This window comes from Mixophyes fleayi, chromosome 8, assembly GCF_038048845.1.
Source record: "Mixophyes fleayi isolate aMixFle1 chromosome 8, aMixFle1.hap1, whole genome shotgun sequence".
Lineage (NCBI taxonomy): Eukaryota > Metazoa > Chordata > Amphibia > Anura > Limnodynastidae > Mixophyes > Mixophyes fleayi.
In genome coordinates, this window is record NC_134409.1 from 126,486,833 (window position 1) to 126,512,862 (window position 26,030).

At 40.0% G+C, this 26,030-nt stretch overlaps 1 protein-coding gene across 10 annotated transcripts in view; it reads left to right on the forward strand.

The window, feature by feature from the left end:
• The window catches only part of MITF (melanocyte inducing transcription factor), a 183,138-nt gene extending 157,935 nt beyond the window's left edge, over positions 1 to 25,203 (forward strand). For 4 of the 10 annotated variants that reach the window (XM_075183428.1, XM_075183427.1, XM_075183431.1 and 1 more), the window contains 6 exons: positions 1,221 to 1,338; positions 4,252 to 4,308; positions 5,672 to 5,747; positions 13,399 to 13,437; positions 15,896 to 16,043; positions 18,445 to 25,203. In XM_075183428.1, the coding sequence (XP_075039529.1) occupies positions 1,221 to 1,338; positions 4,252 to 4,308; positions 5,672 to 5,747; positions 13,399 to 13,437; positions 15,896 to 16,043; positions 18,445 to 18,840 (834 nt within the window). In that variant the 3' untranslated portion in view covers positions 18,841 to 25,203. The remainder of the gene's footprint in view (positions 1 to 1,220; positions 1,339 to 4,251; positions 4,309 to 5,671; positions 5,748 to 13,398; positions 13,438 to 15,895; positions 16,044 to 18,444) is intronic. The other 6 variants (XM_075183429.1, XM_075183430.1, XM_075183437.1 and 3 more) reach the window with 3 other exon arrangements.
• Positions 25,204 to 26,030: the final 827 nt, after the last annotated feature.

Below are 26,030 nucleotides of genomic sequence, written 5' to 3' on the forward strand. Positions count from 1 at the left end.
CGGAGTCTAACACACCCCTGGTTTTCACCAGGAACCCCCGCAAGGAGGTATGGACTTCGCTGCAAGGGACGTGCAGGTCGCGGCCCTCAGTATCAGTCAGCTGGCGAGGTAACAATTGAGGCAGCGGTGAGAGCCCACCAGGATGCAGGATGGAAGAGTAGTCAGCAAGCCGGGTCAAAACCAGAGGAACGGATATAGCCAAATCAGAAGCAGGAGAATGGTCAGGAAGCTGGGTCAATACCAAATATCAGTCTAAGCCAGAATCAGGAACCAAGGAGAAGTCAGGAACAAGCCGGGGTCAGAATCCAAATAACAGCAACACAGGAACAAACGCTGGAGCAAGGCTGAAGACCTAATACTCTGGCACTAGACATGTGTCAGAGGCTGCCTTATATACCCTAAGGTGCCTCCTGATAGGGTTAGGGAGATTTTGGCGGTAAGACATGCTGGCTGCAGACAGGTGAGCAGAGATAGCGTCCTGCTGCTAGGCAACAGGACGGGGTTGCTTGGAAGGTGCAGGCGTCCGTCTCCTGCACCAAGTGTCAGTGCGGAGACGGCGCCTGACAGCAGCCAATCAGATTCCAGCTATCATTTTGTTGACTGTACTAGAGAAATGACAGGTAGAATCTGATTGGCTGCTATGGGCAACACCTCCACTTTTCTTATCTTATCATGTCTCAAAGATGTGACAATTTCCAAAGCTGCTTTATTATCCTGAAATATTGGTTCAGACTACAAAATGGCTGCCTCCAGTGTGTTTGTGTAAGAGGTTCGCTAAAACCACAGGGGTGAAAACTGGATTTTGAGGCGAAAAATGGAGATTACCAGCAATGATGTCACGTAAGTCTCTGCAAATCAGAGGCTTTGTGAATCTTCAGTGGTGCAAAAAACAAAATATGGACGCGATTATTGTTGAAATCACTGTTAATGTTTATTTTTATTGTGAGCATTACGCCAGATATCTATCCCATGATTGCTTTCTGCTGTTCACTGTGTTAGAACAGAATGAGGATTTATTTTTTTTCAGATTAAGACACCCGGATCGGTCCTTCCGATGTGAGTTTTCACTACTTTTCTTAACCATGAAAAATACCTTGTGACTGTAAATTTGCATAGTCTCCGTTAACCCCTAAATCATTTATCCCACAGTGGCGTCTGTATTTCTAATGTGTCGTTTGCAAGAAAACTCGTGTTAATATAAGTGTATCTTTTTCTTGCAGATGCCAGTGTCTGCTAATTTGATTGACATTTACGGAAATCAAGGTATGCCTGCTCCAGGGTTAAACAACAGTAATTCTTGCCCTGCTAATCTTCCAAATATCAAAAGGGAGCTTACAGGTAATTTTTTTAAACATTAGAGAGGTTGAGATGACATTTTAGGCTCCGTTGTTTCTATATTGCAAACTATTATCTTGCAATTGGACATCTCATTCACAAATAAAGAAAAGGTTTGTGTTTTGACGGTATCCCTTAGATTGATAGCGACAAGGTTCTAATAAGACATCGTGAGGTGCAATGTCAGAGCTCTGCCACAAGGGGGACCATCAGCATAGTTCTCTTTACCTAAACCTAGGATACCTCCTAAAATGTAAAAAGATTCAGGGTGTTTGTACCAGGAAGCCACCAAGAAATGTATCTACCGATTCATTTGTCCTGGAATTGTCTGGTGCATATCTAATTTTTTACATTAAGGAATCAGTTTAAGATAAATAGAAAATTAAGGGCAGCCATGAATAATCACCCTTTGCTAATACAATGGTAGAGTTTGGATTCCTGGTTTCAACCTTATTTGTGAGAACAAGAATCCCACATTCTGGAGAACTTTGAACTGAGTGTAAAACTATATAGGCAGAGTCAGGTGGCATGACGAGTCTTTTTTACTAAGTAATGCCAACTAAATTAACAAAACTTCTTTGACTCCATTATTCCATTTTCATTTATTGGTTTCTGCATAATCTCCTACAACTTGTACTTTCTGACTTCTGTGCTTTTCGGTCATGTCTCTATATCACCAGGCAGAGCTACTTACGGTGCCGGGGGTTACGACACAATGCTGCTGTCTGGAAACGATTGTATCAATTCCAGAAAGTCATTTCCCGAGCAGCAAAAACCGTCAGCTCAGCACGATGATTTAAACACATGGGGCCCTACTCACCAAGGCACGTATTCTGAGCGAAACCCACCTTCAGTATTTTACGCACATATTTAGGCTTCGCCTATGTCCAAATTCATCAAGGCACGGGTCTCAAGATACGTGCGCTGTGGAATTCAGGTGCAGGTTTGCTGCGCTCTACTGCACAGAACGCTGCAGGATGCTTCCAATACCTATGTGGATTATAAATTCCCAAAATTACACACAGGAAGATCAAAAAAAAATAAATTCACGGACGTATCTCCCGGTTCTGGTGATACGGACGATATACGCTCAAAATCAGCAGATACGTGCCGTGATGAAACGGGTCCATGGTGGCTAAAAAGCAAGGATGAATGAAAGATAAAACAATGTGTGTAGACTAGTTCGCAGGAGGGTAGATACAGGCTAACATATGACTGTTGTATCACATTGGACTATACCTTTAAGTTTGGATGTGTACACAGCCGCAGCCAAATGTCAATTATGTAGTAATATTAGTCCGCTAGTTCCCAGTTGTCAGATAATTTCTAGCTAGAAAAGTTAAATGAACGACATAGGAAATCGACACTACGGGCCCGAATTCATTAAGGTGCGCAAAACCAACGTAAACGTTCGGGCATGTGCGCGTCCGTATTCAGCTAGGAGGGCATTTGAAGATACGTATGTTGTTAAAAATGGGTCTAGGTGCGCTCTGGTCTAACAGACTATACACTGCAGGATACGTCCTATACATATGTGGAATATAAAGTCCCAAATGAGCGCTCACAAGGGAAAAAAATTCAGTTAATGCCACCTGCACGTGACAGATAAACACGTACCGTTCAGATGCTGTAAGCTTGATCGGACTTTGCTTCGTGCACTCGACCTCAGCACGCCCTTACTGTACATTGACTACGTGCATACGCCCAGTCCCCTCCCCGTTCCACCCATGAAATATAGGTTGTAGTAAGGATTCTTTGTGCTCGAAGATGAATCAGATATTGCTGCGTTCATTGGCGATTGGTCAGGTTCTGGGCATTCACAGAGCAATTTTACGTAGAATAGGGCACTTATCGTCATTTACGTTCCTTAAGGAATCAGGCCCTATATTTTAAATTGCCCCCATTCAGTACAATCTTTCAATATACTTGTCAGGAGGACGCAACGGGACACAATATAAATAGCACTCTTTACTGGGTGCTACAGGGAATTTAAATGGACAAAAAGAAAATTAGCACCTAAATTTGATTTACATTGCAGTTAAAATTGTTAAAATGAGTTAAACCCCGATATAATTAAAATTAATTTATAATCAGGTTTAATGACAAATAAGGGTACTGTTGGTTAATGGTGGTGAGAACTGCACAATACATGTAAAATACAATGTATATACTGTTTATACTACGGGGCATAGTCAGTTAGCTGCGGAGTGACTCAGCGGAAGACCGCATCTAGTGGAATATGCCCCTATATGGCTGCTACTTATGGAATTGTCAACCAGACCAGTGATTTGACTTATGTCATAGGTCCTTATCTAGTTCACCTCAGTTTTGTTATCTTCTAGATAACTACTGTAGGTCATATTTGTTTCCAAAGTTAGATGGTTAATGTACTTCAGTAAAATCATAATGGATGCAGAGTGCCATCTAGTGGGTGAATAGAGAATTACTTCCCTTGACCTTGATTTTACATTGATACTTTTGTACACACTTTGCGGATTAATTTTGCTCCTATTAAATGAACGGTAAAGGGCAATCTTCGCCTACGCAGGGGAGGAAGCCATTCTTTTGGTTGACCCAACATCTATGACAAATCGACCTATTGACTCATTAAGGAACAACGACGTCACTATATGTCTCAATGACACTGTTAGCTTATAGTGAATTGTTTGAATGAGTTTAATGGACACTAGTTCTGCTTACAATATGGCTGTCTCCACTATGTAGACCACAAGGGCACCTTAACGTCAAGAGAAAACGATCTCTAAAGATATAGATAGATATTTAAATATGTCTGTTTGGCGCAGGGTAATGATAATTCCTATTGCTCTTTATAGAGTTTCTTTTGTACTAAGAAAATTAAATGCTGTATAGTGTTCATATATTTAATACTTAACGTGAAAACCTTTTTTATTTCAGAGTCAGAAGCAAGAGCGATGGCCAAGGAGAGGCAAAAGAAAGACAATCACAACCTCAGTACGTTGAACTTGTTACATTCATATCAGTAAAAAGCTCATTTGTTTCCGTCAAAGTCTGATAATAAATCTCTGTATTTTGCCAATAAATGGCACTGATTTACTCTCACCTGGATTTGTTCGGACCTAACATGTTGTGGTTAGACTCCCGCTATATTTATGGTGTAAATTAATTACCTGAAATGTCTAAACTGTTATTATTATTGTTTATTTATATAGTGCTTCCTTATTGTGGCTATGTACTTTAGCGCTGTACAGATAATATTTAATCATTCACATGAGTCCCTGCCCCATTGGAGCTTACAGTTTAAATTCCCTAACACATACACAGGCCTAGAGACCTACCAGTATGGTTTTGGAGTGTGGGAGGAAACCGGAGCACTCGGAGGAAGCCCACACAAACACAGGGGGAACACATACAAACTCCACACAGATAGTGTTCTGGTCCCAGTACTGTGAGGCAGCAATGCTGACCACTGTGCCACCATGCTGCCCAATGGAACTTTAAACATAATTATTAATATTATCAATATTACATTTGCCTGAGTGCAGGTACTGACAGTCTATAAGTAGAGATTTTTACTTCTAATATAGCTTCTAATATAGTTTTCTCCCCTTTGTACAGCAACGTCTCTACTATTAAGTATCAGAATTTTGGATTAATTATATTTGTAGAAATCTGGAGAAGACAATTGCCTTTTGTTAACTATCCTATGACCAATATATATCTGCATTATACTCATAGGGAGCTACAGTTATTCCAAGTTGGTATCTCAGGCTATCCTAGTTATTCCTGAAACCATTTACTAACCATTATTTCAAGGCATGTCTAGAGTAAGATAGCCGAAGAACATCTCAATTCTGGTGGCTGCAAATAAAATCCCAAAATGTAACTTATTTGAATGTATTACTGCCGCACCATCGGCCTTGTTACAGCGGTTGCCCATTTTGGACACCCTCTCCTTAATTATGCCCCCTACATGTGACAAATTGGGATGACTTGGAGCTGAGAGTCAGCTTGTGCCGTGTCTTTTGGCGCTGGGGGAGTAAGTCCAATCATAGCACTTTAATAAGGCTCCATTGAAGAGCGATGGACATCTTGCAGTGTACTCATTTTCACTGGAGTCATAATTACTTGGGAGAGGACCCCCATTTGCCATGCCTGGGGGGCATACTTCATATAAAGTGTCTTCTTGCAAATTCCATCTCACTGATCCTCCTCGTCACTCATTCTCTGTTGCATGTATGTTTCGGCAATGAGGTGTTTCTGGAAGATCCAGCATAGCCCAGTGTGGTCTTTGTGATGATTAAATGCGCAGTTGTTATTATTAAATAAAACCTATCATTTTGTTCCTTTTTTTTAGTTGAGCGAAGAAGAAGATTCAATATCAACGATCGCATAAAAGAATTAGGAACGCTAATTCCCAAATCAAACGACCCGTGAGTATAATCAAGATCTTTTTCATTTTTTTCTACAGAAATCTTAAAAGTCAATCTTTCTGGAAAGGAAAGCAAAAATGCAACGAGAAGTTTACATAAAACAATACATTTTAGCAATAAGATGGTAAAATACTGTTTTCTTGGCATCAGGAGTTAGATCCCAACTGTAGTAAAAGCTTTAGAAAGTTTTATATCTATGTGGTGGATGAGGGGAATGAAATGCTATTTCCCCCAATTGCTACTTGTCATCAAATGTTTTCATGTTATATAATAACACGGTAAAAATCTCCAAAAACCAATCAAGACTTTTGCTTTCACTACCGTGAATGCCTTTGGACTGATAAAACTTATGTCTGCTTATTTGCTGTGTGCAAACAGCGCTAATCTGCTAATTGAACCATATTATTTAAGTCTCGATGTATGAAAAAGTGCAGGTGAATATTTCCACATATGCCAATTCTGAAATCGCATCTGGAAACAAACCAGCGCATTATTTAAAGGTCCTCTACCGCCTAGGGGGTGAGCGAAGCATTATAGAGCCGTCCCCTCCCCAGAAGGCTCCGTGGTTATTCTCACAGTCCTGGCTGAAAACCATGACCATGTAGGGTAGGGTGTATGAGCGGGAGGACCAATGAGAAGCCTCAACCACCGACATTTTGGTCCTGGCGCTCACACTCACTTTCTGTAGCCATTTAAAAATGGTGACCAAAAATGATCAGTAAAATATGGCGTCTAACTAATACTACTGAACTGCGTAAAACATTGATGCTTTGGGCATGAAACGGGCTATATATTATCCTATATACTGTAAAGAAAGTCATAGGTTCCTGTTTTAGGATATAACGTTACACGTGCTGATGTTTCATCATCTGATTAGATTTTGCTTTCTGGTTCATCCAAATCCGATTCAGGTGGATTGCATTCTAATTATCCAATTAAATGTGTTTAAAAGTCACAATTTTTGAGGGAAAGTTGCCATTGTCATTATTAAACTTCTCCAAGAATATTGCCTATCCCCAGACATACTAATGAACAGCTTAATGGTGCGTGACCTTTAACCAGTTAATAGATTTAAAAGTAGATGCTCAGGGGAACTTGTAACAAGTATATAGGGGTCATAGGTTACACATGGGTGACGTTCTGTATTTCTCCACAAATGCTAAATACAAGTAATTGACTATAACCAGGCAGAACGAAAACTCCTATGTAGGTGTGTGACAGTTCCCTTCCCTTCATGTGACATAATACAGCAGACAACACACAGCAGATTAGTCAGTAAACTATGGTCAGAATCTGGTACTTCTGCACGGCTGATTTATACATTACAATTATACCTATAGTAACCAGACAGAGGCTTCATACCATTGGTCTCATTGGCACTAGACTGGTGTAACTATACTGGTGGTATTATCTGAAGCCCAATAGCCAGGTAGATATCAAGAGGGTAGTCAGACGTTTGCCGGGTCGGTACACAAGCGGGTAGTCAGACGTTTGCCGGGTCGGTACACAAGTGGGTAGTCAGACGTTTGCCGGGTCGGTACACAAGAGGGTAGTCAGACGTTTGCCGGGTCAGTACACAAGAGGGTAGTCAGACGTTTGCCGGGTCGGTACACAAGCGGGTAGTCAGACGTTTGCCGGGTCGGTACACAAGAGGGTAGTCTGACGTTTGCCGGGTCAGTACACAAGAGGGTAGTCAGACGTTTGCCGGGTCGGTACACAAGAGGGTAGTCAGACGTTTGCCGGGTCAGTACACAAGAGGGTAGTCAGACGTTTGCCGGGTCGGTACACAAGCGGGTAGTCAGACGTTTGCCGGGTCGGTACACAAGAGGGTAGTCAGACGTTTGCCGGGTCAGTACACAAGAGGGTAGTCAGACGTTTGCCGGGTCGGTACACAAGCGGGTAGTCAGACGTTTGCCGGGTCGGTACACAAGAGGGTAGTCAGACGTTTGCCGGGTCGGTACACAAGAGGGTAGTCAGACGTTTGCCGGGTCAGTACACAAGAGGGTAGTCAGACGTTTGCCGGGTCGGTACACAAGCGGGTAGTCAGACGTTTGCCGGGTCGGTACACAAAAGGGTAGTCAGACGTTTGCCGGGTCGGTACACAAGAGGGTAGTCAGACGTTTGCCGGGTTGGTACACAAGAGGGTAGTCAGACGTTTGCCGGGTCGGTACACAAGAGGGTAGTCACAGATGCAAGGTAGAGGAGCAGGTAGCAGGATCTGAGCAAGCAGAATACTCAAGCATATGTCTGAACCAGGAAGTGCCATTTATAGGCCCAAACAGGAAACAGGATCCAAGATGGTTTATCTTTGATTCCAAACTGGCCATCTTGGATAAGGGCAAATCTAAGGGCAAGTTTGCAAATACAGAGACCTCTAGTGGTCGGAGGTGCAAATGTCAAAGTAATTCCTTACAACTGGTTTGTGATGTCATAGCTCCTGCTTGGGCACATTTGTCGGTACAAGCAAAAGTCTTCTGGACAATGGGTAAATCAGTGCAGGCCATAGGTATTTTTAAGGATGCCTAGTTTCTGCACCCGGCACAGTGAGAAAGCACACAGCGGTGGCTTTGTGAGCCTGGTATTTAACTGAGTAAAAGAGGAGTTGACTAGCCAAACTTAAAGGGGTACCTTTCATTTGTATGAGGCCACAGAGCTTTTTTGGAGCACAAAAAAACGAATTTGGAATGACAATTTCCTGACACCTGCCATGTCCACAGCGGCCACACCCCTTCGTCCACGGTGGTTCCGCTACTACGTTATAAGAGAAAACACCTAAAAAATATTATGTTAAAAAAAACATTCACATTGAATGTAGTTAGAAAGTCTAAAGTCTGAAAGTAATTTAAACGTCCTGCATGATAGGAGATTCTTACTTCCCAGGTTGGCCACCATTAAGTACGGAGCTAATTGCCGCGCTTAATGACAACGTAGTTCTTCAGCTTTTCGGTAGATACTAACCAATTGGCAAAAATATTCCATTGAATGAACGGAGAAGCTCCAAATCTACCTCTGAGTATCTCCTGTATGTAACGGGTCAGCGAGGAGTCACAATATTAGTACTGCTCCAGTTGAGAAGATTTTTTGAACCCCGAGCTGCGTGGCCCCAGTGGCAGGAATATGGTGGAGGAGCGAACAGTCAGTGTGGAGTTCTGTTCTCTCTCCCAATCACCGAATTCTGCTCTGAGCAGTGATGTCACACAGTCTCTGCTTGCGTCTATAACTATGTGTAGACCTCGGGTGGATTTGCAGGACAGGTCGAGAAGTAACAACATGAAAATTCAGGGTTTGTCTAAAACTTTTGGTCCCATGAAGCTGGAGACAGTGGTGGCAAAGATCTAGCTGCTCTCCTGCCCTCTGCCTCAGACCGTGACTTGTCAATAGAATGAATCTACAGACTGACGGATTGTACCGTTATAGAGGCAAGAAGCACTTCCTTTAAGTTCCTTCTGGGCAGCTAACAGCTGTTTGAACACCTGTCGAAAGCCATGATTTTCCAATCCCATAAGTTTCATCTGGGTACCATAGTTCTGTGGCAAGAGCAGATCCCATATGTATTGGGTTTACTGGCCGAATTACTGCCTCAGGTCATTGATGCTCCCACCTGATTTCCTTGCCCGACTAAGACCTCCAACTGCTGAAGAAGTAGAGTCTCCCCTTTGCGCCAGATCCACCCTGGTCCCCATGCTATTGGCCCAAGACTTCTCCAGAATGGCAGAAGAATGGTTCCCTCCTTGCTCCTTAATCTAGAACTGACAGATAAGTACTTTACTGGTGCCCCCTCTGACAACACATCCCCAGTTTGCAGGTCTTGATTCCCTGGCACCCAATTGCAAATCTCCTTGGGAATTTTTACCCCTATCTATAGCATCATATCCTTCCCAGTCCACCTAGGCCTAGAACTGAGAGGTGAATATACTTGGGTGCTTTGGAGGAGCAATGAAGAGAGATAGCCCTACCTATATTGAGGGGCTATAGTCTGTTATTATACACCAATCAGCCACAATATTAAAACCACTGATAAGTGAAGTCAATAACATTGATTATCTCCTTACACTGGCACCTGTCAAAGGATGGGATATATTAGGCAGCAAGTGAAGAGTCAGTTCTTGAAGTTGATGTGATGGAATCAAGAAAAATGGGCAAGCGTAAGGATATGAGCGACTTTGGTAAGGGTCAAATTGTGGTGGCTAGACGACTGGGTCATGGCATCTCCAAAACTGCAGGTCTTGTGGGGTGTTCCTGGTATACAGTGGTTAGTACCTACCAAAAGTGGTCCAAGGAAGGACAACCAGTGACTAGCGACAGGTCATGGGTGCCCAGGACTCATTGATGTGTGTTGGGAGCTACTGTAGCATAAATTGCTGAAATAATTAATGTTGGCTATTATAGAAAGATGTCAGAACACACAGTGGATTACAGCTTGCTGCGTATGGGGCTGAGTAGCTCAAACTGGTCAGAGTGCCCATGCTGACACCTGTCCACTGCCGAAAGCGTCTACGATAGGCAAGTGAGCGCCAGAACTGGACCATGGAGCAATGGAAGAAGGTGGTCTGGTCTGATGAATCACATTTTCTTTTCCATCATGACGGCCAGGTGTGTGTGCATCGTTTACCCGGGGAAGAGATGACACCAGGATGTGGTATGGGAAGAAGGCAAGCCGACGAAGGCAGTGTGATGCTCTGGGCTGGGTCCTGGCATTCATGTGGATGTTACTTCGACACGTACCACCTACCTAAACATTGATGCAGACCAAGTACACCTCTTCAAGGCAGCGGTATTCCCTGATGACAGTGGCCTCTTTCAGCAGGATAATGCGCCTGGCCACACTGCAAAAATTGCTCAGGAATGGTTTGAGGAACATAACAAAGAGTTCAAGTATTGACTTTGCCTCCAAATTCCCCAGATCACAATCTGATCGAGCATCTGTGGGATGTGCTGGAAAACAACTCGCAACTTACAGGACTTAAATGATCTGAGGGTGCCAGATACCACAGGACACCTTCAGAGGTCCTGTGGAGTCCATGTTCGATGGGTCTATGCTGTTTTGGCGGCACGAGGGGTCACTACACAATATTAGGCAGGTGGTTTTAATGTCGTGGCTGATCGGTGTACCTAGCATTGATGATATATTTTGAAAATGTTCAATGGTTTGCTTTTATTTATGTGTGTACTCTATTGTTGTGCTCAAAGCCGTTTCACCACACATCAGCTTGGACATTGGCGGTTGCGTTCCAGAGCGTTACGTATGGCTCTAACTACAGTTCTTTTACTCACCTATATTTAATCTATGGAGCCCTATTCCTTCTCCCAAAAGACACAATATATTTCCTTACTCACAATTTCATTATCTACTCTTCCTGCACCACTAATCATACAGAGTACAATCCTCATGACCTTTAATATCTAATAATGTACATTGTTTTCCCTTAATACCCATGGACTTAATTCCCCAAACAAGAGCCTTTTGGCCCTGAAGACGTGTTTGGAACATAGATAGCAGATATTGTGGGACTACAAGAAAACCGATTTTCAGCCATACTCGCCATTGTCTCTCAAATTCTATTAGGGTAAATTCTTAATAAGCTTTCCACCCCATAACATGGTCGGAGCACCCCCCCATCTGTATGGTTTGGATCGCATGCCCCCACAGAGTGCCCCCCTTACAGTAGTGTTTACATTATTTTTTACTAACCAATCCCTGACTCACAGGCTCAGTTGCTCTCCTCCTTCTCAACCTTCTTTGAGGAAAACAGTTCTGATGACACCTCTGCAGCCAATGGGCGGTCAGAACAGGTGCTGTATGTCCATTGAAGCAATGTTCGGGATCCTCGAGAAGATTAACAAGTCTGTCCCAACAGGGAAAACCACCAAGCCACTGAACAGACTGAGAGCCTCATGGAACACACTGTCAATGGTACAAGTTAACGGATCAATTGTCAGGGTGCAATATAAATTTTACATTAAAGAGAATAAGGCAGGCACACATTTAGTAAATAAGCTCTGCAACCAAAAGGCTCACTCCTCCATATTCTCCATCCGTGGACTGGACTGGGCTTGGGGGGGGGGGCGACCAACTCCACCAATAATATTACTAATACCTCTGCTAAGTACTATCACTCCTTGTACAATATTCAGGCCTGCCCCTTGAGCCACCAGCCTTCCCTAGAATAGACCAGTGAGTTATTCAATTCTGTCCATTTGCCCCAGATACTCTCTGATTTATCGATCTCCGTAATTGTTCTTTGATCAGGAGCTGAAGCCTTAGGGGGGCCTAAAATGATCTCTGGACTTGCAGGACAAGGCAATATACGATCTCAGATCCAGGTGGACTCTGGAGGCTGGATGCTCTGTAGGAATAGTAGCAGCAGGTGTAATTTGTTTGTTAAATAACAGACAGAGAGAAGGATTCCAGAGGCCAGCATAGTTAGTGGTCAGCGAGAAAGACACAGACGGGATCAAGCACTAAGCACAATAATCGGGAACTGAGTGAAAGTTGGAAGCTGCTTGGCATACCCTAGTAAGTGCAGGATTAGTGTCAGCTATAATGGGTATTGCCATGATCTTTGCACAGAGCATGTCCAAGGTGTTAAATACTTTTTGGATCAGAGATTGGTCTGACCATACTCAAAGTGTTTTGGTTGAATACTCCACCAGGCTTAGATGGTTTTATTGTGTGGAAAGCGGTCACAAGCATGTGGTCATGTCAGCAGGAACGTTCCTCAAGACTGCCATTTCCAGTTACTTAGCGAAGATCACCATTGATACATCGAGATTCCACAGGGTTTTTCCCCAACATTCTCCATGTGGTTGTGGACTTGAATGTGAGCAAGGGCTGGACTCCTCACTCTGGGCTTGAGGGCAAGTTTCAGCAGGAAATCATGAAATCTGGGTTGAACTTGATTCATAGAACTAGGCAAGAGTAATTGTTAAGTTAGATGAGATGTGATGAGATGTGCAGGCCAAGACGGCTAATGGCGCAATGAACAGACCAGATAAGTTTTAGAAGGTCTGTTCAAATGGAAATTTTAGTAGAAAGCCATGCTTTCTGGCCAACTAGAAACACAGCAGGATGTCAGTCTGGGGCCTTCTGTCATTAGAGAATTAATTTGCCAAAACGGAATTTGGCAATAAATTGATCGGGCATTCATAAGGCCAGTGGGATGGTAGTTTATCTGCTTGCTGTCTGCCGAAAATGTCCTCTATGTCCATATCAGCATCAGGCACATGGGAAGGAACAGTGTTCTGAATGAAAGTAGCCACTTTGTGCTTTGCAGGCTGAGGAAAGCAATTTCCAACACAGAAAGCTGACTTGAAAAAGAACCCAATCAATCTCATGAATGAATGTTAGAAGCTGATAAATAAAACCTGGTAATTGCAGGGACAGTGTCTGCTGTGAATGGGTGTGGTGATGAACAGTTTGCAAACCCAAGGTGTTATTTAGTTTTTGGAGCAGAGTTTATTCTGAGCATGCTCAAAGGTGTTTGCTGACATCCTCAAAGACACTGTCACCAACATTAAGTTACCACCTCTTGCTAAAGCCCCAGGCCCTGACAGTTATTTGAACACTTTTTACAGGTGTTTCATTAAGGATGTAGCACCTAATCTGTCTGCCTTGACAATGACTGTTCCCTTACCTCCTCTTTTCCTTTAGAAATGCTGGAGGCCCAGATTGTGACCATACTGAAACCTGGTAAGGACCCCTCATTGTGCCAAAACTGTAGGCCCTTTGCACTACTGAATTTGGACTTAGATTTATGCCAAGTTGATAATAACCAACAGAAATAACCTACCTCTCCTAATATAGAATGATTGGGTTGGCTTCATACAAGGCAGACAGGCTCTTGATAATACCAGAAGGCTTCTCAAACTGTACTTACTAGTACACTCTTCATACTCCTATCCCTTGATGCTGAGCTTAACTGGCTCCATTGGGATTAAATGAAGGCTACCCTACCTAGCTTTGAGTTTACTTATCCATAGCACGTTATTCTGATCCTTCAGCCAGAGTGTTCAATTATCCTTCTCCTCCAGCTTCTCCATTATGTATGGCACAAGACAGCAGTGTCCATTGTTCCCTTTAATTTTTGCGCTTACCATTGAGCCATTAGGTGAAGTGATTAGATCACACCCTCAGATCTCTCATTCATTGGAGAATGGTCCATCACATAAAATCTGCTTATTTGCTGTTAGCATCTTAGTGGCCATGACTAATTCTTAGTTTTTTCCCAAAAGCCCTCTACAAAATTTTAGCTACTTCCAGCAAAGTCTTCTACTACAAGATAACTCCTTCTGGAATGGAGCTCTTGAGTTTCAGCCCTTTCGCCCAACTTGAATACTAATAACACTAAGCATGGTAAATCTGCTCCCTTAGCTATTTAGGAATTCATATTGCTTCCTCCCCTATTTTCAGCGAAAACCAAAGCCTTCTTTCACTCATGGAGACCATTTGATATCTCATGATTGGGGAAGATAGCCACAAATTGTTTTGGTATATTCCATTGCCTATTCCCAATAAATTCTTTAAGATTGCTCAAGCTGTTGGATTTCCAGTGAAAACATATTCATAGTCTCCAAATCGATCCTTCAAAGGTCTAGTGATCATGTCAGTCTTTCGATCCCCAACCTATTGCAATAGCATCACATTTACATTATTGACAATCTCTAGCATTGGGCCTCCTCACTCTCCAACACTGTTTTGGCGTCCATGGATACAGCTTCATTAGGGTCAACTTGTGTGGCTCCATAAAAATGTATGTCCTGCCTTTCCCCAGTATTAACTATGCACTTAAGCTACTATTCACTGTTGTCCACCGTAAATTTATGTATACCATTCCCCCTTGGTTGCTTCTATTAGCTTTCCTTGAGACACTTACATTTTTGATTTTGGGGAAGTGGACTGAAATTTGTTCACATTCTGACCTCTACTCTGGCTCTTCGCCTGATTTTCTCTCTAAACTATGTTTATGCTATTACCTTCTAGCCAGAGATTTCTACTCTTGAATTTAGGTGTTTCTTAATTACTGTATTATGTCCAAACCAACCGCCCCATACACTACACTCCCTTACTGAATCATTACTCTCTAAACCACCACCTCTCCTCTATTTCTAAGTGGTGCATCTTCTTAAGGAACCCTCCAGACCATGTAGAACTGATATATTGGCAGGGAGAGTTAGGCTTAACCATCAGGGTGAAGGAGTAACTCTCCCTATTTGTTAACTTCACTGTACCTTATTATGTATATATTATCACAAAAGATCTAACCGTGTTGAGACCCAATACAAGATACTTTACAAGCGGTAACTTGGAACTATTTAAATCACATAAAATGTTTCCCTCATCACCTTTTTGCTGGAGGAACTCTGGTGTCAGAGCCAAGAGCCAGCATTGACCACATTCTTTGGCATTGCCTAAAAGTAACTCCATCCTGGACTTCCATTTTCCATCTGATCTCTGATCTTTTTGTCAGTAAGTTCCACGTGGACTGCTCATTAGCTCTGCTACACAGATTACCCCCCAGATGGAAGAGCGGTCATCAGTACCTTGTGGGACATGTATTATTAGCTACTAAAGCCACGATTGCCCAAGCCCTCACTAGAAAAAGTTATAGCTAAAGTTCAATTTTGTTCTACAATAGAGACGATTCTTCCTTCCTGCGCGCCAGGAGCCGCTTCGAAAGTATCTTGATGGGAGTTGTGGGCGGGATTTAATTTATACTAACCTAGACTAAGCTAAATTAGTGTTTATAGATCTGTATGTTAGATACGTGCGCTTCAACCCTCTTACAGATTGTATTGTCAATGTCATTGTTAATGCTCAGATGTTGTTTCATGATTGACCTTTTGTGTTCATTGTGCTCTCTTCTCTTTCACCTCTTCTTTCATTCTCCCTACTAATAAATAAAGAGAAAGATAGCCACCACCAGATAATGCAGAAAGCAAGGCATCGCTAAATGCAATTGCAACAGCAGTAACAAAAGCCGCACTTTCCCTAATTTGGTTCATTATTAAGAGTAAAAAAAATAAATGAAAAAATCATACACGTTTGTGACAGTGGTTTAGCATTTGCACTGAGAATTGAACGGGTATCATTGGAAAAATTCTACAGTAACCAGAAAATCTATAACGATCAATTACACTCTGTGTTCCAGGGATATGCGGTGGAACAAGGGAACGATTTTAAAAGCCTCTGTGGATTATATACGCAAACTGCAACGAGAACAACAAAGGTCCAAGGAGCTTGAGAACAAACAGAAAAAGCTAGAACACGCTAACAGACACCTGCTGCTTAGAATACAGGTCGGTTTCTGCCATTTTCATTTTGAATCTAGAAGATTTAACCCCTTGAAATAACAATCATTATCTTATTCTAGATCGAATGTTTTTCAAACAAGGTCATTTAGCTTCACAATAAGAATATCGAAATGTCTGCAGGAATAGACCATCTTGTAGCCAGTCAGAGCATTAGAAGGTTCACTGGGTGAGACCAACCTATAGTCCATCAGAGCATCAAAACGTTTACATATCTAGACAAACCTATATCCAATCAAAGTATTAGAAGAATCACTGGGCTAGACCAACCTGTAGGCAATCAGAGCATTAAAACATTCCCAGATCTAGACATACCTATAGCCAGTCAAATAATTAGAAGGTTCAGTGGGGAAGGCCAACCAGTAGCCTATCAGATCATTTTAAAGTTCACTGGGTAAGAACAGCCTGTAGCCAATCAGATCATTTTAAAGTTCACTGGGTAAGAATAGCCTGTAACCAATTAGAGAATTAAAGTGTTCACAAAGCTAGACAAATTGATAGCCAATCAAAGTGTTAGAAGGTTCACTGGGCTAGACCAACCTGTAGGCAATCAGAGCATTAAAACATTCCCAGATCTAGACAAACCTATAGCCAGTCAAAGAATTAGAAGGTTCAGTGGGGAAGGCCAACCGGTAGCCATTCAGAGCATGAAAACATTTGCCGCATTAAAACTAGACAGATGGAAACAGTAACTTAGACAGATGAATAGACACGTGTACGTATTGCAGCTTTTGTATGAAACAAAGTTCGTACATTTAACTTATCAACCTTTATTTTCATCCTCAAGGCATATAAGAAAATGTGCTAAAATTAGGGAATGGATCTTGGTGAACAGAAGTTTCATTCCCTGGTCTACTTTCCTCTGGGATATAACATTCATATTCAGACCAATTAATACTCATTTAAATTTATTTTACTTCCTCATTTTAACAGCTTTTTTTTTTTAGTTATCACTAGGCACCTTGATAATGAGCTCAAGTGCAATTATCTTCACTAAGTAGATATAACATATACCGGTGCCTTGGGGCGACTGTGTGTTATGCAATGGTAATTTTAGCTCGGTGAAAAAGTGTTCTGATAATGTGTACTGACACGTGTCATCTATCTTACGTTATTGTGCACCTAGCCAACGCAATGTGTTTATAAATTAATCTTGATTTGGGCTGTTGGTGTTTTGGCATCCTACATGTTTACATTATCTGACGAATGTGGAAATCATTAAGTTCCTTGCGGAAATATTGTATTTAACTAAATATTCTCCAATTCTGCCGCTGAAGATAGCAGCTTGCTTTTTAGTTTAGTTGAGCATTGAAAAATATAATGAGGTGAGATCACCTTATGTTTTGAACATTAGAGAAGAAATCCATCAAAAACATTAAAATATAGCGTTAGGTAGATTTTAATTTTATATTCCTCTGTCATTTCCAAGTCACTCGTTGCCCTGTTGTTCTGCTGGCCACAGTCATCATCATCATTTATATAGCACCACTAATTCCGCAGCGCTGTACAGAGAACTCACATCTGTCCCTGCCCCATTGGAGCTTACAGTCTAAATTCCCTAACACACACACACAAGACACACAGATTAGGGTCAATTTGTTAGCAGCCAATTAACCTACCAGTAAGTTTCTGGAGTGTGGGAGAAAACCGGAGCACCCGGAGGAAACTCACGCAAACACGGGGAGAACATACAAACTCCTCACAGATAAGGACATGGTCGGTAATTGAACTCATGACCCCAGTGCTGTAAGGCAAATGTGCTAACCACTGAGCCACCGTGCTGCCCAGTAAACCAGTAAGAGATGCTCCTGGAATTGAATAGCTCTTCCAGGTATTAGGCACATATTAGTGACGTACGAGGCAACTCGCACTGAATTAAATTGGCTCTTAAAGCTGGGTACACACTACAGAAATTTCGACCAACTTTTTATGCCGAGCGATTTTACATGCGATCGATGGTCCGATGGCTCGGTCCATGGACTGCATACACACTAGCCTTGTTTAGGATGATAAAGGGAAGAGCGGACCTCCCATTAGCGACTTTTTACAGCCATGTTGTCGTGAGCAATGACTGTAATTTCGTACTCACTGTTGTGGATCGGTCGGCAGTTTATACACACTACACAGCGGAAACGAGATTGGAACGAAAATATTAAACGGTACGACCAACAAAATGAGGCGACAATCATCCATTTGGGCAGACTTTCGACCATCGTGTCACTGCACACACTGACCCGACTTTTGAACGAGCGGTCGTATGTCGGCTGATTTAGCCGATTATTGGTTGAAAACTGTGTAGTGTGTCCCCAGCTTAAGAGTTAATAAACTAAGAAAATTCTTATTTGGTATGGTTACCAACTTATTATCAACAATTTGTTGTTCTTTTCAGGAGCTGGAGATGCAAGCCAGAGCCCATGGACTTTCCATCATGCCTTCTACCGGTCTGTGTTCTGCCGACCTGGTGAGTCGCGTCATCAAGCAGGAACCAATGTTGGACAGCTGCAACCAAGAACTTATGCAAAACCACCACAACCTTTCTGGCACCTCCACCTTGGATCTCACCGATGGTACCATCACTTTCAGCAACAACTTAAGGAACATTACGGACTCTCCCACCTCCTACAGCATGCCCACAAAGATGGGCTCCAAACTGGAAGACATATTCATGGACGATACTCTTTCTCCAAGAGTACACGAGGTGCTTCACTCGGTATCTCCAGGGGCCTCCAAAGGAAACAGCCGGCGGAGCAGCATTAGCATGGAAGAAAACGACCACCACTGTTAGCATTGGATAGAAGGCGTCATCCTACAGACTTTCATAAATTGTACTATGTTGGAGCAGTAGATTTCTAAATAGTTCATTTTCATAGAAATTTCGCTGTGTTTCATCCATAGGCCAGCACTTACGCTTTTTTTTTTTTATTTCTTAGGATTTTGTAAAGATATTTGTGTATATAATTACTTGCTTTGCCTCCAAAGTATTGTGCACAATAGATACAGTTTAATCCACTTGCAGACAAAACCCATTGTGAAGTCAGATCTATTTAAATCCGCTAACCCTATACCTCAGACAGTGCTTCTGTCTGTGAGGGTTTGGCTTACAAGGCACCATATGTCAATACAAATATGGCAATGAATGTATACAAACCAAATATCTATTTGCAGAAGAGTAGATTCCATAGAGCTGCCTTAATAATATGGTTGTGGGGAATTATTTTAGGATTTCGGTTGGTGAAATTGTTTGCAAAGAACAGGAAGATAAACTCTGTCTTCCTGTTCTTTGTTCGAATAGGTACTTAGTACTATGTTTTCCAATATGCACAGTGTAATTAGATGGCATTTATCAGCAGAGCTGTAACTAGTAAAGGCATTTCAAGCAGTATTTTTTCAGCTTTCCCTTCTCTAAAAAAATAACTCAGGATTCAAAATAGAAGGGTTAATGTCTTATTCGGGTTTAACCTCTGTATTCTGTAAAACTCTATTCCAACATCGTTCTTGAATGTTCCAGGGATGGTTTATTGTTGGCCAAGGAGATGATGTGCTTTTAATTCAGAACATTTCCTGATGTTTGACATTTGTTGCCCCATATTAGATATCGTATTCTAGAATCTTGCACACGTTTGGGTAGATCTTTAGTCCAGAACCTCTTTTATCCATTAAAAGATAACTTAAGTCTGACGACTTAGTTTTGGGTGGAGTTTAATAAAGTTTGCTATAATATTGAATGCTAATTACCTGTGGTCCACCCTTCCTCTCGCATCAGTAGGTCCCCCAATGCCTGTACCAATCCATCTATGCTATGTGTTGTTGATTATACTATGAACTTCCCATTCTCATGAATGGAAAGCTCATTCTGGAGTCGGTAACATGAAGGCTATAGTCTGAGTGAGGCGAGGTTTGCTGGACCATTAAATGGATCAGGGAACCCACCAAATCGGTTAGTGGGGTTGGGGGGACCACACTGCAAGTAAGTAGCATTCCAGGTTGTAGCATAACATAACTTATTGAACCCCAGACAAAACTATTCACATTTTCAAATCCCAGGGCCAGATGTCCCTGAATATAGAACCTGCTGTATTTAGTTGGCATAGAGATGTTACCTGGAAAACTGAAATTGTCCCTAGCCATATTAATTATTTTTTTTAACTCTTAACTGGCTAGTCTTAAAAGATATGAGCTCTCAAACCCAAATGTGTTAGGCTGGGTACACACTACAGAAAATTTCTCTCGATGCGATATTATTAATGATGTTACCAACACTCCATAGAGATCTATGGACACTGCCGGTCGTGAGTGCATACACACTGCAGAATTTGCCCGACATCGTTCCTTCGTCTATAGAGATTTTATGTCCATTTATAAAATCAAATCAAATGATACGATGTGTTTTGGACCGATTAAACATGATCGTGGGGGTGTACACACTAATGCGATATTGGACCTAACAGTTGTTTATCGTGGGATTGGCAGGATAATCGGGTGAAAATCCTGTAGTGTAGAACCCAACTTTAGTCTTTACACAGTGAAACTTTTTTTTTCTGAGAACACTTGTCTAGCTCAAATGGGTATCAGTGCCATAATGAGGAAGACATACTGAATATGACTAGTGGCCAAGTATTACAGGTTTATGCAATATACATTTTCATAGCAGCATATTTTGCTGTGAAGTTGCTGTGGATCGTATTGTTTTTACATTCCCTATTATTTACTATGGTGCAGAAGTGTTATTCTGCTTTCTTCCTCTTTATTGAGATTCACATTCAATACTTGAAACTAATTGATATACTTCAATATACAGTACATGGGTGGTTGGTATTTATATCCCTTGCAATAATCATTAGTCATTTTTTTATTTAAGTGCAGCATACTCAAGCCAAAATATTTTTCAAATATGTCTCTGCACAAGGTAGCTGTGATGCAAAAAAGGCGGGTCAGACGACAACTGCTCCTCGGAGACAGTTGTCAAGCGGTGGTTGAGTTAAGAATTAGAAAAGCCTGCACCAAGGGCAGAACTAGATAATGAAGCAGGGTCTTCTAAATTGTAAATGTATTTTAATAGCATTAAATTTAAAAAAATGTTGTGATTAAATCTATAGGTACAATTTTTTTTGAGAGTGAACATTTCCCTTAAATTTAGTTTTTCTCACCAAGGATGAATAGGAAGAAAAAATTCAACCACGGCCAACCATACTGGTTTGTGGGAGTCTGTATTTTTTTTCTCCACATAATTTCATTTATATTAATAATTTGCAAATTTGTATTATGTGATTGTTTTTTTTTTAATTGTGTGATTATTTGACAAGTTTTGGAGGGTCAAAATGCATCTTTTATATTTTACGGTTCAAAAAATGCATCTTAAAAGTTGTCAACTATTTTAGTACTTTCTTTCCTTGTCTGTATGTAAAAAAAAAAGAAAAAAGTTCTTTGGAAATCAAAACATTAGGGAATATTTTGTATATTCGTATTTGGAAATGGGGGAAAGAGTTTTCTGAATTAGTGCTTCTAGATCTTTTAGCAAAAAAATAAAAACTATTTATTTTTAGAGGTACGTTAAACTTGTTTGAAACCTGCAATTTTTTTATTGATTCCGTGTTCCTTTTCTTTTTCTTTTTTTTTGGCAATGTGAATAATAAATGCATTTTATGCAATTTATTGCGGTCTTATCGGAAGATGTTCTATAAGATTAGTGTATTTTTAGATAACTGTTACTTAAATATTATAACATACAACGATGTTGTGAAGGTAGTTTTCATGTATTAATTATTCATGTAGACCTATGCAATTATGGTAGGAAGTGCATTTGATCAAAATTAGGTATATTAGAGGGCTGGTGTAATTTGTAACAATGCAGTAGCCTAATTATATTTTTTTGCCTGTAGCTGCAACCTCTTGTCTTGTAGTAGTCAGACTAGATTCTCTCATTCAGAATGAAGTGCCTTAAACTATGGTCTATTTTGTTTGGACTTGCACTGACTGAAGTGTGTCTTAGTGAAACCTATTGAATTAATGCAGTTAATTGTAAACAAGAGTGCCAAAATGTTCTTGTCAAAACATAGAAGTGCTTCCGAATTATTGTGCTGAAATTTAATGTTCTATTGTCCTGATAGAGAAATTGATTGTACCAATTTTCAAGCAGACAACTGTAGGCTCAGGTAAAGGTGTTTTTGGGAGGAGAAAAGCAAAGTTCTCCCCCAGCTAGAGAACAGTAGTTTCTAAGATAACGGGGCTCTTGAAATGTGAATACTGTATGTATCTTTGTAAGGAGAATTTAGTGGTGGGTGGAATATTCTTAAATCAACAAATGAAGACAATTGCAAGTTTTGCAGAACGCAAAGATCCCTCCCTCTATTGAACATGAACGTGAAGTAAAAAACAAAATTTTAATCATGAAATGTAAAAATAACCTAACTCCTCCTTTAAGAAAATATGAGTGCCAATTTCAAAACTGATTTAGGCTCAAGATGTGCTTGAACTTTTAATCTACAATGGACACGCATATTTTTCATCTTGAAAAATGAGGGCAGTTTGATGTCATTGAAATGTAGTAGCATTTAACATAATTTTTAGTAATAAAAATATTACCATTTTTTGTTCTGCATAAATGAATTAATTTTTAACTTATTTTCACTAATTTGTGAAATTTAAAAAAAATGCTTCTATTTTGCTACCACTAAATTGTGAAACATTTTAGAAATTTGCAACTCAAAAATGGTGGTATTTGCTTCCAAAAATAATTTGCACTTTTAAGTACTAAAAAATACACTAATTATTTTTTTTTTTTTTACTAAGCTTATAGTTTAATTGGAAATTACTTATAAATCTAAAAAATTGTGACGTTATTCACAGATTTGGGCAAATCATATCCCACGAGTGTTGCAATTTGCACTCATCTGTTCTTAATTAAGACTAAATAAATCCATCTTTGTTTGCTATTCTTGAAGTCTAGCAAATGCTAATAAATCAATGTTGTTGTTTTAATCAAAAGTAATATGAAAATGTATGTGGACAAGTGACAAATGCAGTATTATCGTTAAATAAAAACTCAGGTACGATAAACTACTGTTGATTAAATACTTGCTGTAGCATGAAATCAGTAGGACACTTACTTATGTAGTACCATTTTTCCAGAGAAGAGATGTGTATATTTTTTCTGTAAATGTTGAGTGAAACACATTAATAATAATAATAATAATAATAATAATAATAATAATAATAATAATATAAAAAATAAATGTAAATTGGACAAGCCTGGAAAAAAGTCTACAGCCAAAAATATACTGCCAACATTTACACATTGTTTTAAGGGATTATGTGATGCTTTGGGCTTTGTTTTCTATACGTTTAAATGAGTACATCCAATACTCAAATACATTAAAGGGTCACATTGAGATATCTAATTTTCTCTTTTCTGATCTGTTTTGTCTCCCACTGCATTAAGTATATTTCCCTTTAACAAATACATTTTCACAATCATTTACTAAACCTCCCTTCATTTATACGGATAAGAACAGACATACAACCTATACATTATTAGAAAATGCTTAAAATAAAGAAAATAAATATGTTAATAAAAATGCAAACTGTACACTTCTGATTAGTTTATAAAAATATCCCTACTTCCAAAATATTTTATTAAGTTTATGTAAAAAAAGAAAAATGGATAGTGTAGGGACAAACAAATAATTTGCATATGAAGTAGTAGGCACCTTTAATTTTTTATTTATAAACATGTCTTTTTAAAGTAGGTAGATGTTAAATGTCTCTCTCTGCAATCACATCATACTTTCTTCTCTCCTTTAATTTAAGATATTAGTACTTTTATGTACTGTACACGCACAGTAATGTGAAATATTTCCTTCCTAACCATATTTTTCCACTATTTGTCTAATTAACAAATGAATGCCTAATAAGATTCTTGTCGCAGGTCTTTCCCTATAAAATATATATTCGTCTATAAAAGTGTTACTAAATTATATCTTGCATTTACTTTACCCTAAACTGACATTGTTTTAGTCTTCCTTCCATAGGTTGGTAATCCTCTCCAAAAGTAATCGAGTCTATATGAATCATTAGTAATATTTCTCTCACAGTTTTTAGGGGTCTATAATACGGGGTGGTATTTAGCACTATCAGGGAGCATGGCCAAGCCAGATTAACCGAAAATGACAGAGACCCATACAACAAGCTGACATATACAACCCTTTAATCTATATCTAGCAAATGAATTTCCCTGTATCAGGCATTTTTACGCAAAAACGTGTTTAGGATAGAGTGTCTTTAAAATTATTTGCAAGTTTCTTTCATAACTTTGTCAAAAGTATCTAATAGAAAATGTTACTTGGGGGATACATGCGAAAGAGTTCACCAACAGGGGGACTGTAGACTGTGGTTCATTTCAATGTTAGATATACCTGTTAAGTAAGGAACATTGAATGTTTAATTTTTTTTTTTTTTTGTGCACTGTGTGGTTAATATGCCCTGCAGTCCCAGTATATCACACGTAGGCTATAAAGTAATATAAAATGATGAATGTTTATCTGAGGCGAAAAACATCAGCACATGAACATCCGGGTCATAGAGTAATAACAGCACGATAATAAATTAAGACAGACAACATTTTCTTTTTTTGCCAATAAAATATGTATCTATATTAATATTAAAGATTGTATTTTCATGTTGTTGCTGTTTTTTTTCTGTAAGTGAGCAATAACTTCACAGGGGGAGATCTTTCTGTACTGTGCCTTTAAGAAGACTCCTCTGTCGGTACGACGTGTTAACTCTTTCACTGCCAAGATAGCCCCCTGCCGCACTATGCTGTCTCTTTTGGCAGGGAAACGGTTAAGGATATAGTATGCGAAGCACAAGAGAGATGACACTTCTTATATCTTTATTTTTGTTTTCACATAAACTGCACTGGAAAGGTGATTATTTTGTTAGCATGTTTACCTAGAAGTTTTGGTAACATGGATGAGATGCTTCATGCGTTGTACTGTAACCTTTTGTTGATGTACACACCTGGCTGCTTCCCGCCGCCTCCTGTGTATTCTGGTTCATAACCCTGTATGGTATGGATTGATATTAATGTATCCAATGATGAAATTTAAACTATTGTTATTGATAGAATGAATAAAGAATTTGGTTTTTCACATTTTGATCTATCGTTGATTTCTTTTTCATATTATTAAAGCAAACTTGCAGGGACCGGGGGGTTTTGGTGTGATGGGGATTAGTAAGTGGTGCACATGCCAACCCACTAAACAACCGCTATTTAATCCACTTCCATACAACAATGAATTCAGCTCCCCTGCAACCACTTTTAACATTTTGCAACTCCTCCCTGCAGTCTCGCCCGTGCACTAGTTAATATCTTAGAAAATATGAGAATAGTTAATTGTTTCAATTTAAGACTAGAGTGGGAGATTAGAAAGCATTGGTGCCAGCCTTTGGAAAATATGGGGAAAAGAATGTATCAATCAATCTATTATATTGTGGCAATGTAATTAGTTGAGGTTATAGCCCAGCTGTGGGTTTTGAAAGTCCCGATCAGCAGCCGATTCATGTGTACACACTATACACGTTTTACACAATTTACCTTCAGATCTGTGCTCTTCATCTGTCATAACCATCAGCTGAAAAGATTGTGACTCTGTAAACTGTATAGAGATCTGCCTAAACTGTTGGCCGTGAGTGAGTACACACTGCAGAATTTGCCCGACATCATTCCATCATTTATAGAGAATTTTAGTCTGATAATAAAATCAAATTAAACAATACGATGTGCTTTGGAACGATAAAACATGGTGGTGGGAGCCTACACACTAATGCGATATTGAACCTAACAGCCACTTATTGTGTAATTGGCACTTTAATTGGGTAAAATACATTTAGTGTGCACCAAACCTAAATCACAGATACAAGGTTTTATGTGGTTATATTATAGAGCACATGTGTAAAACTAACTTGTCAGCGTGAAGC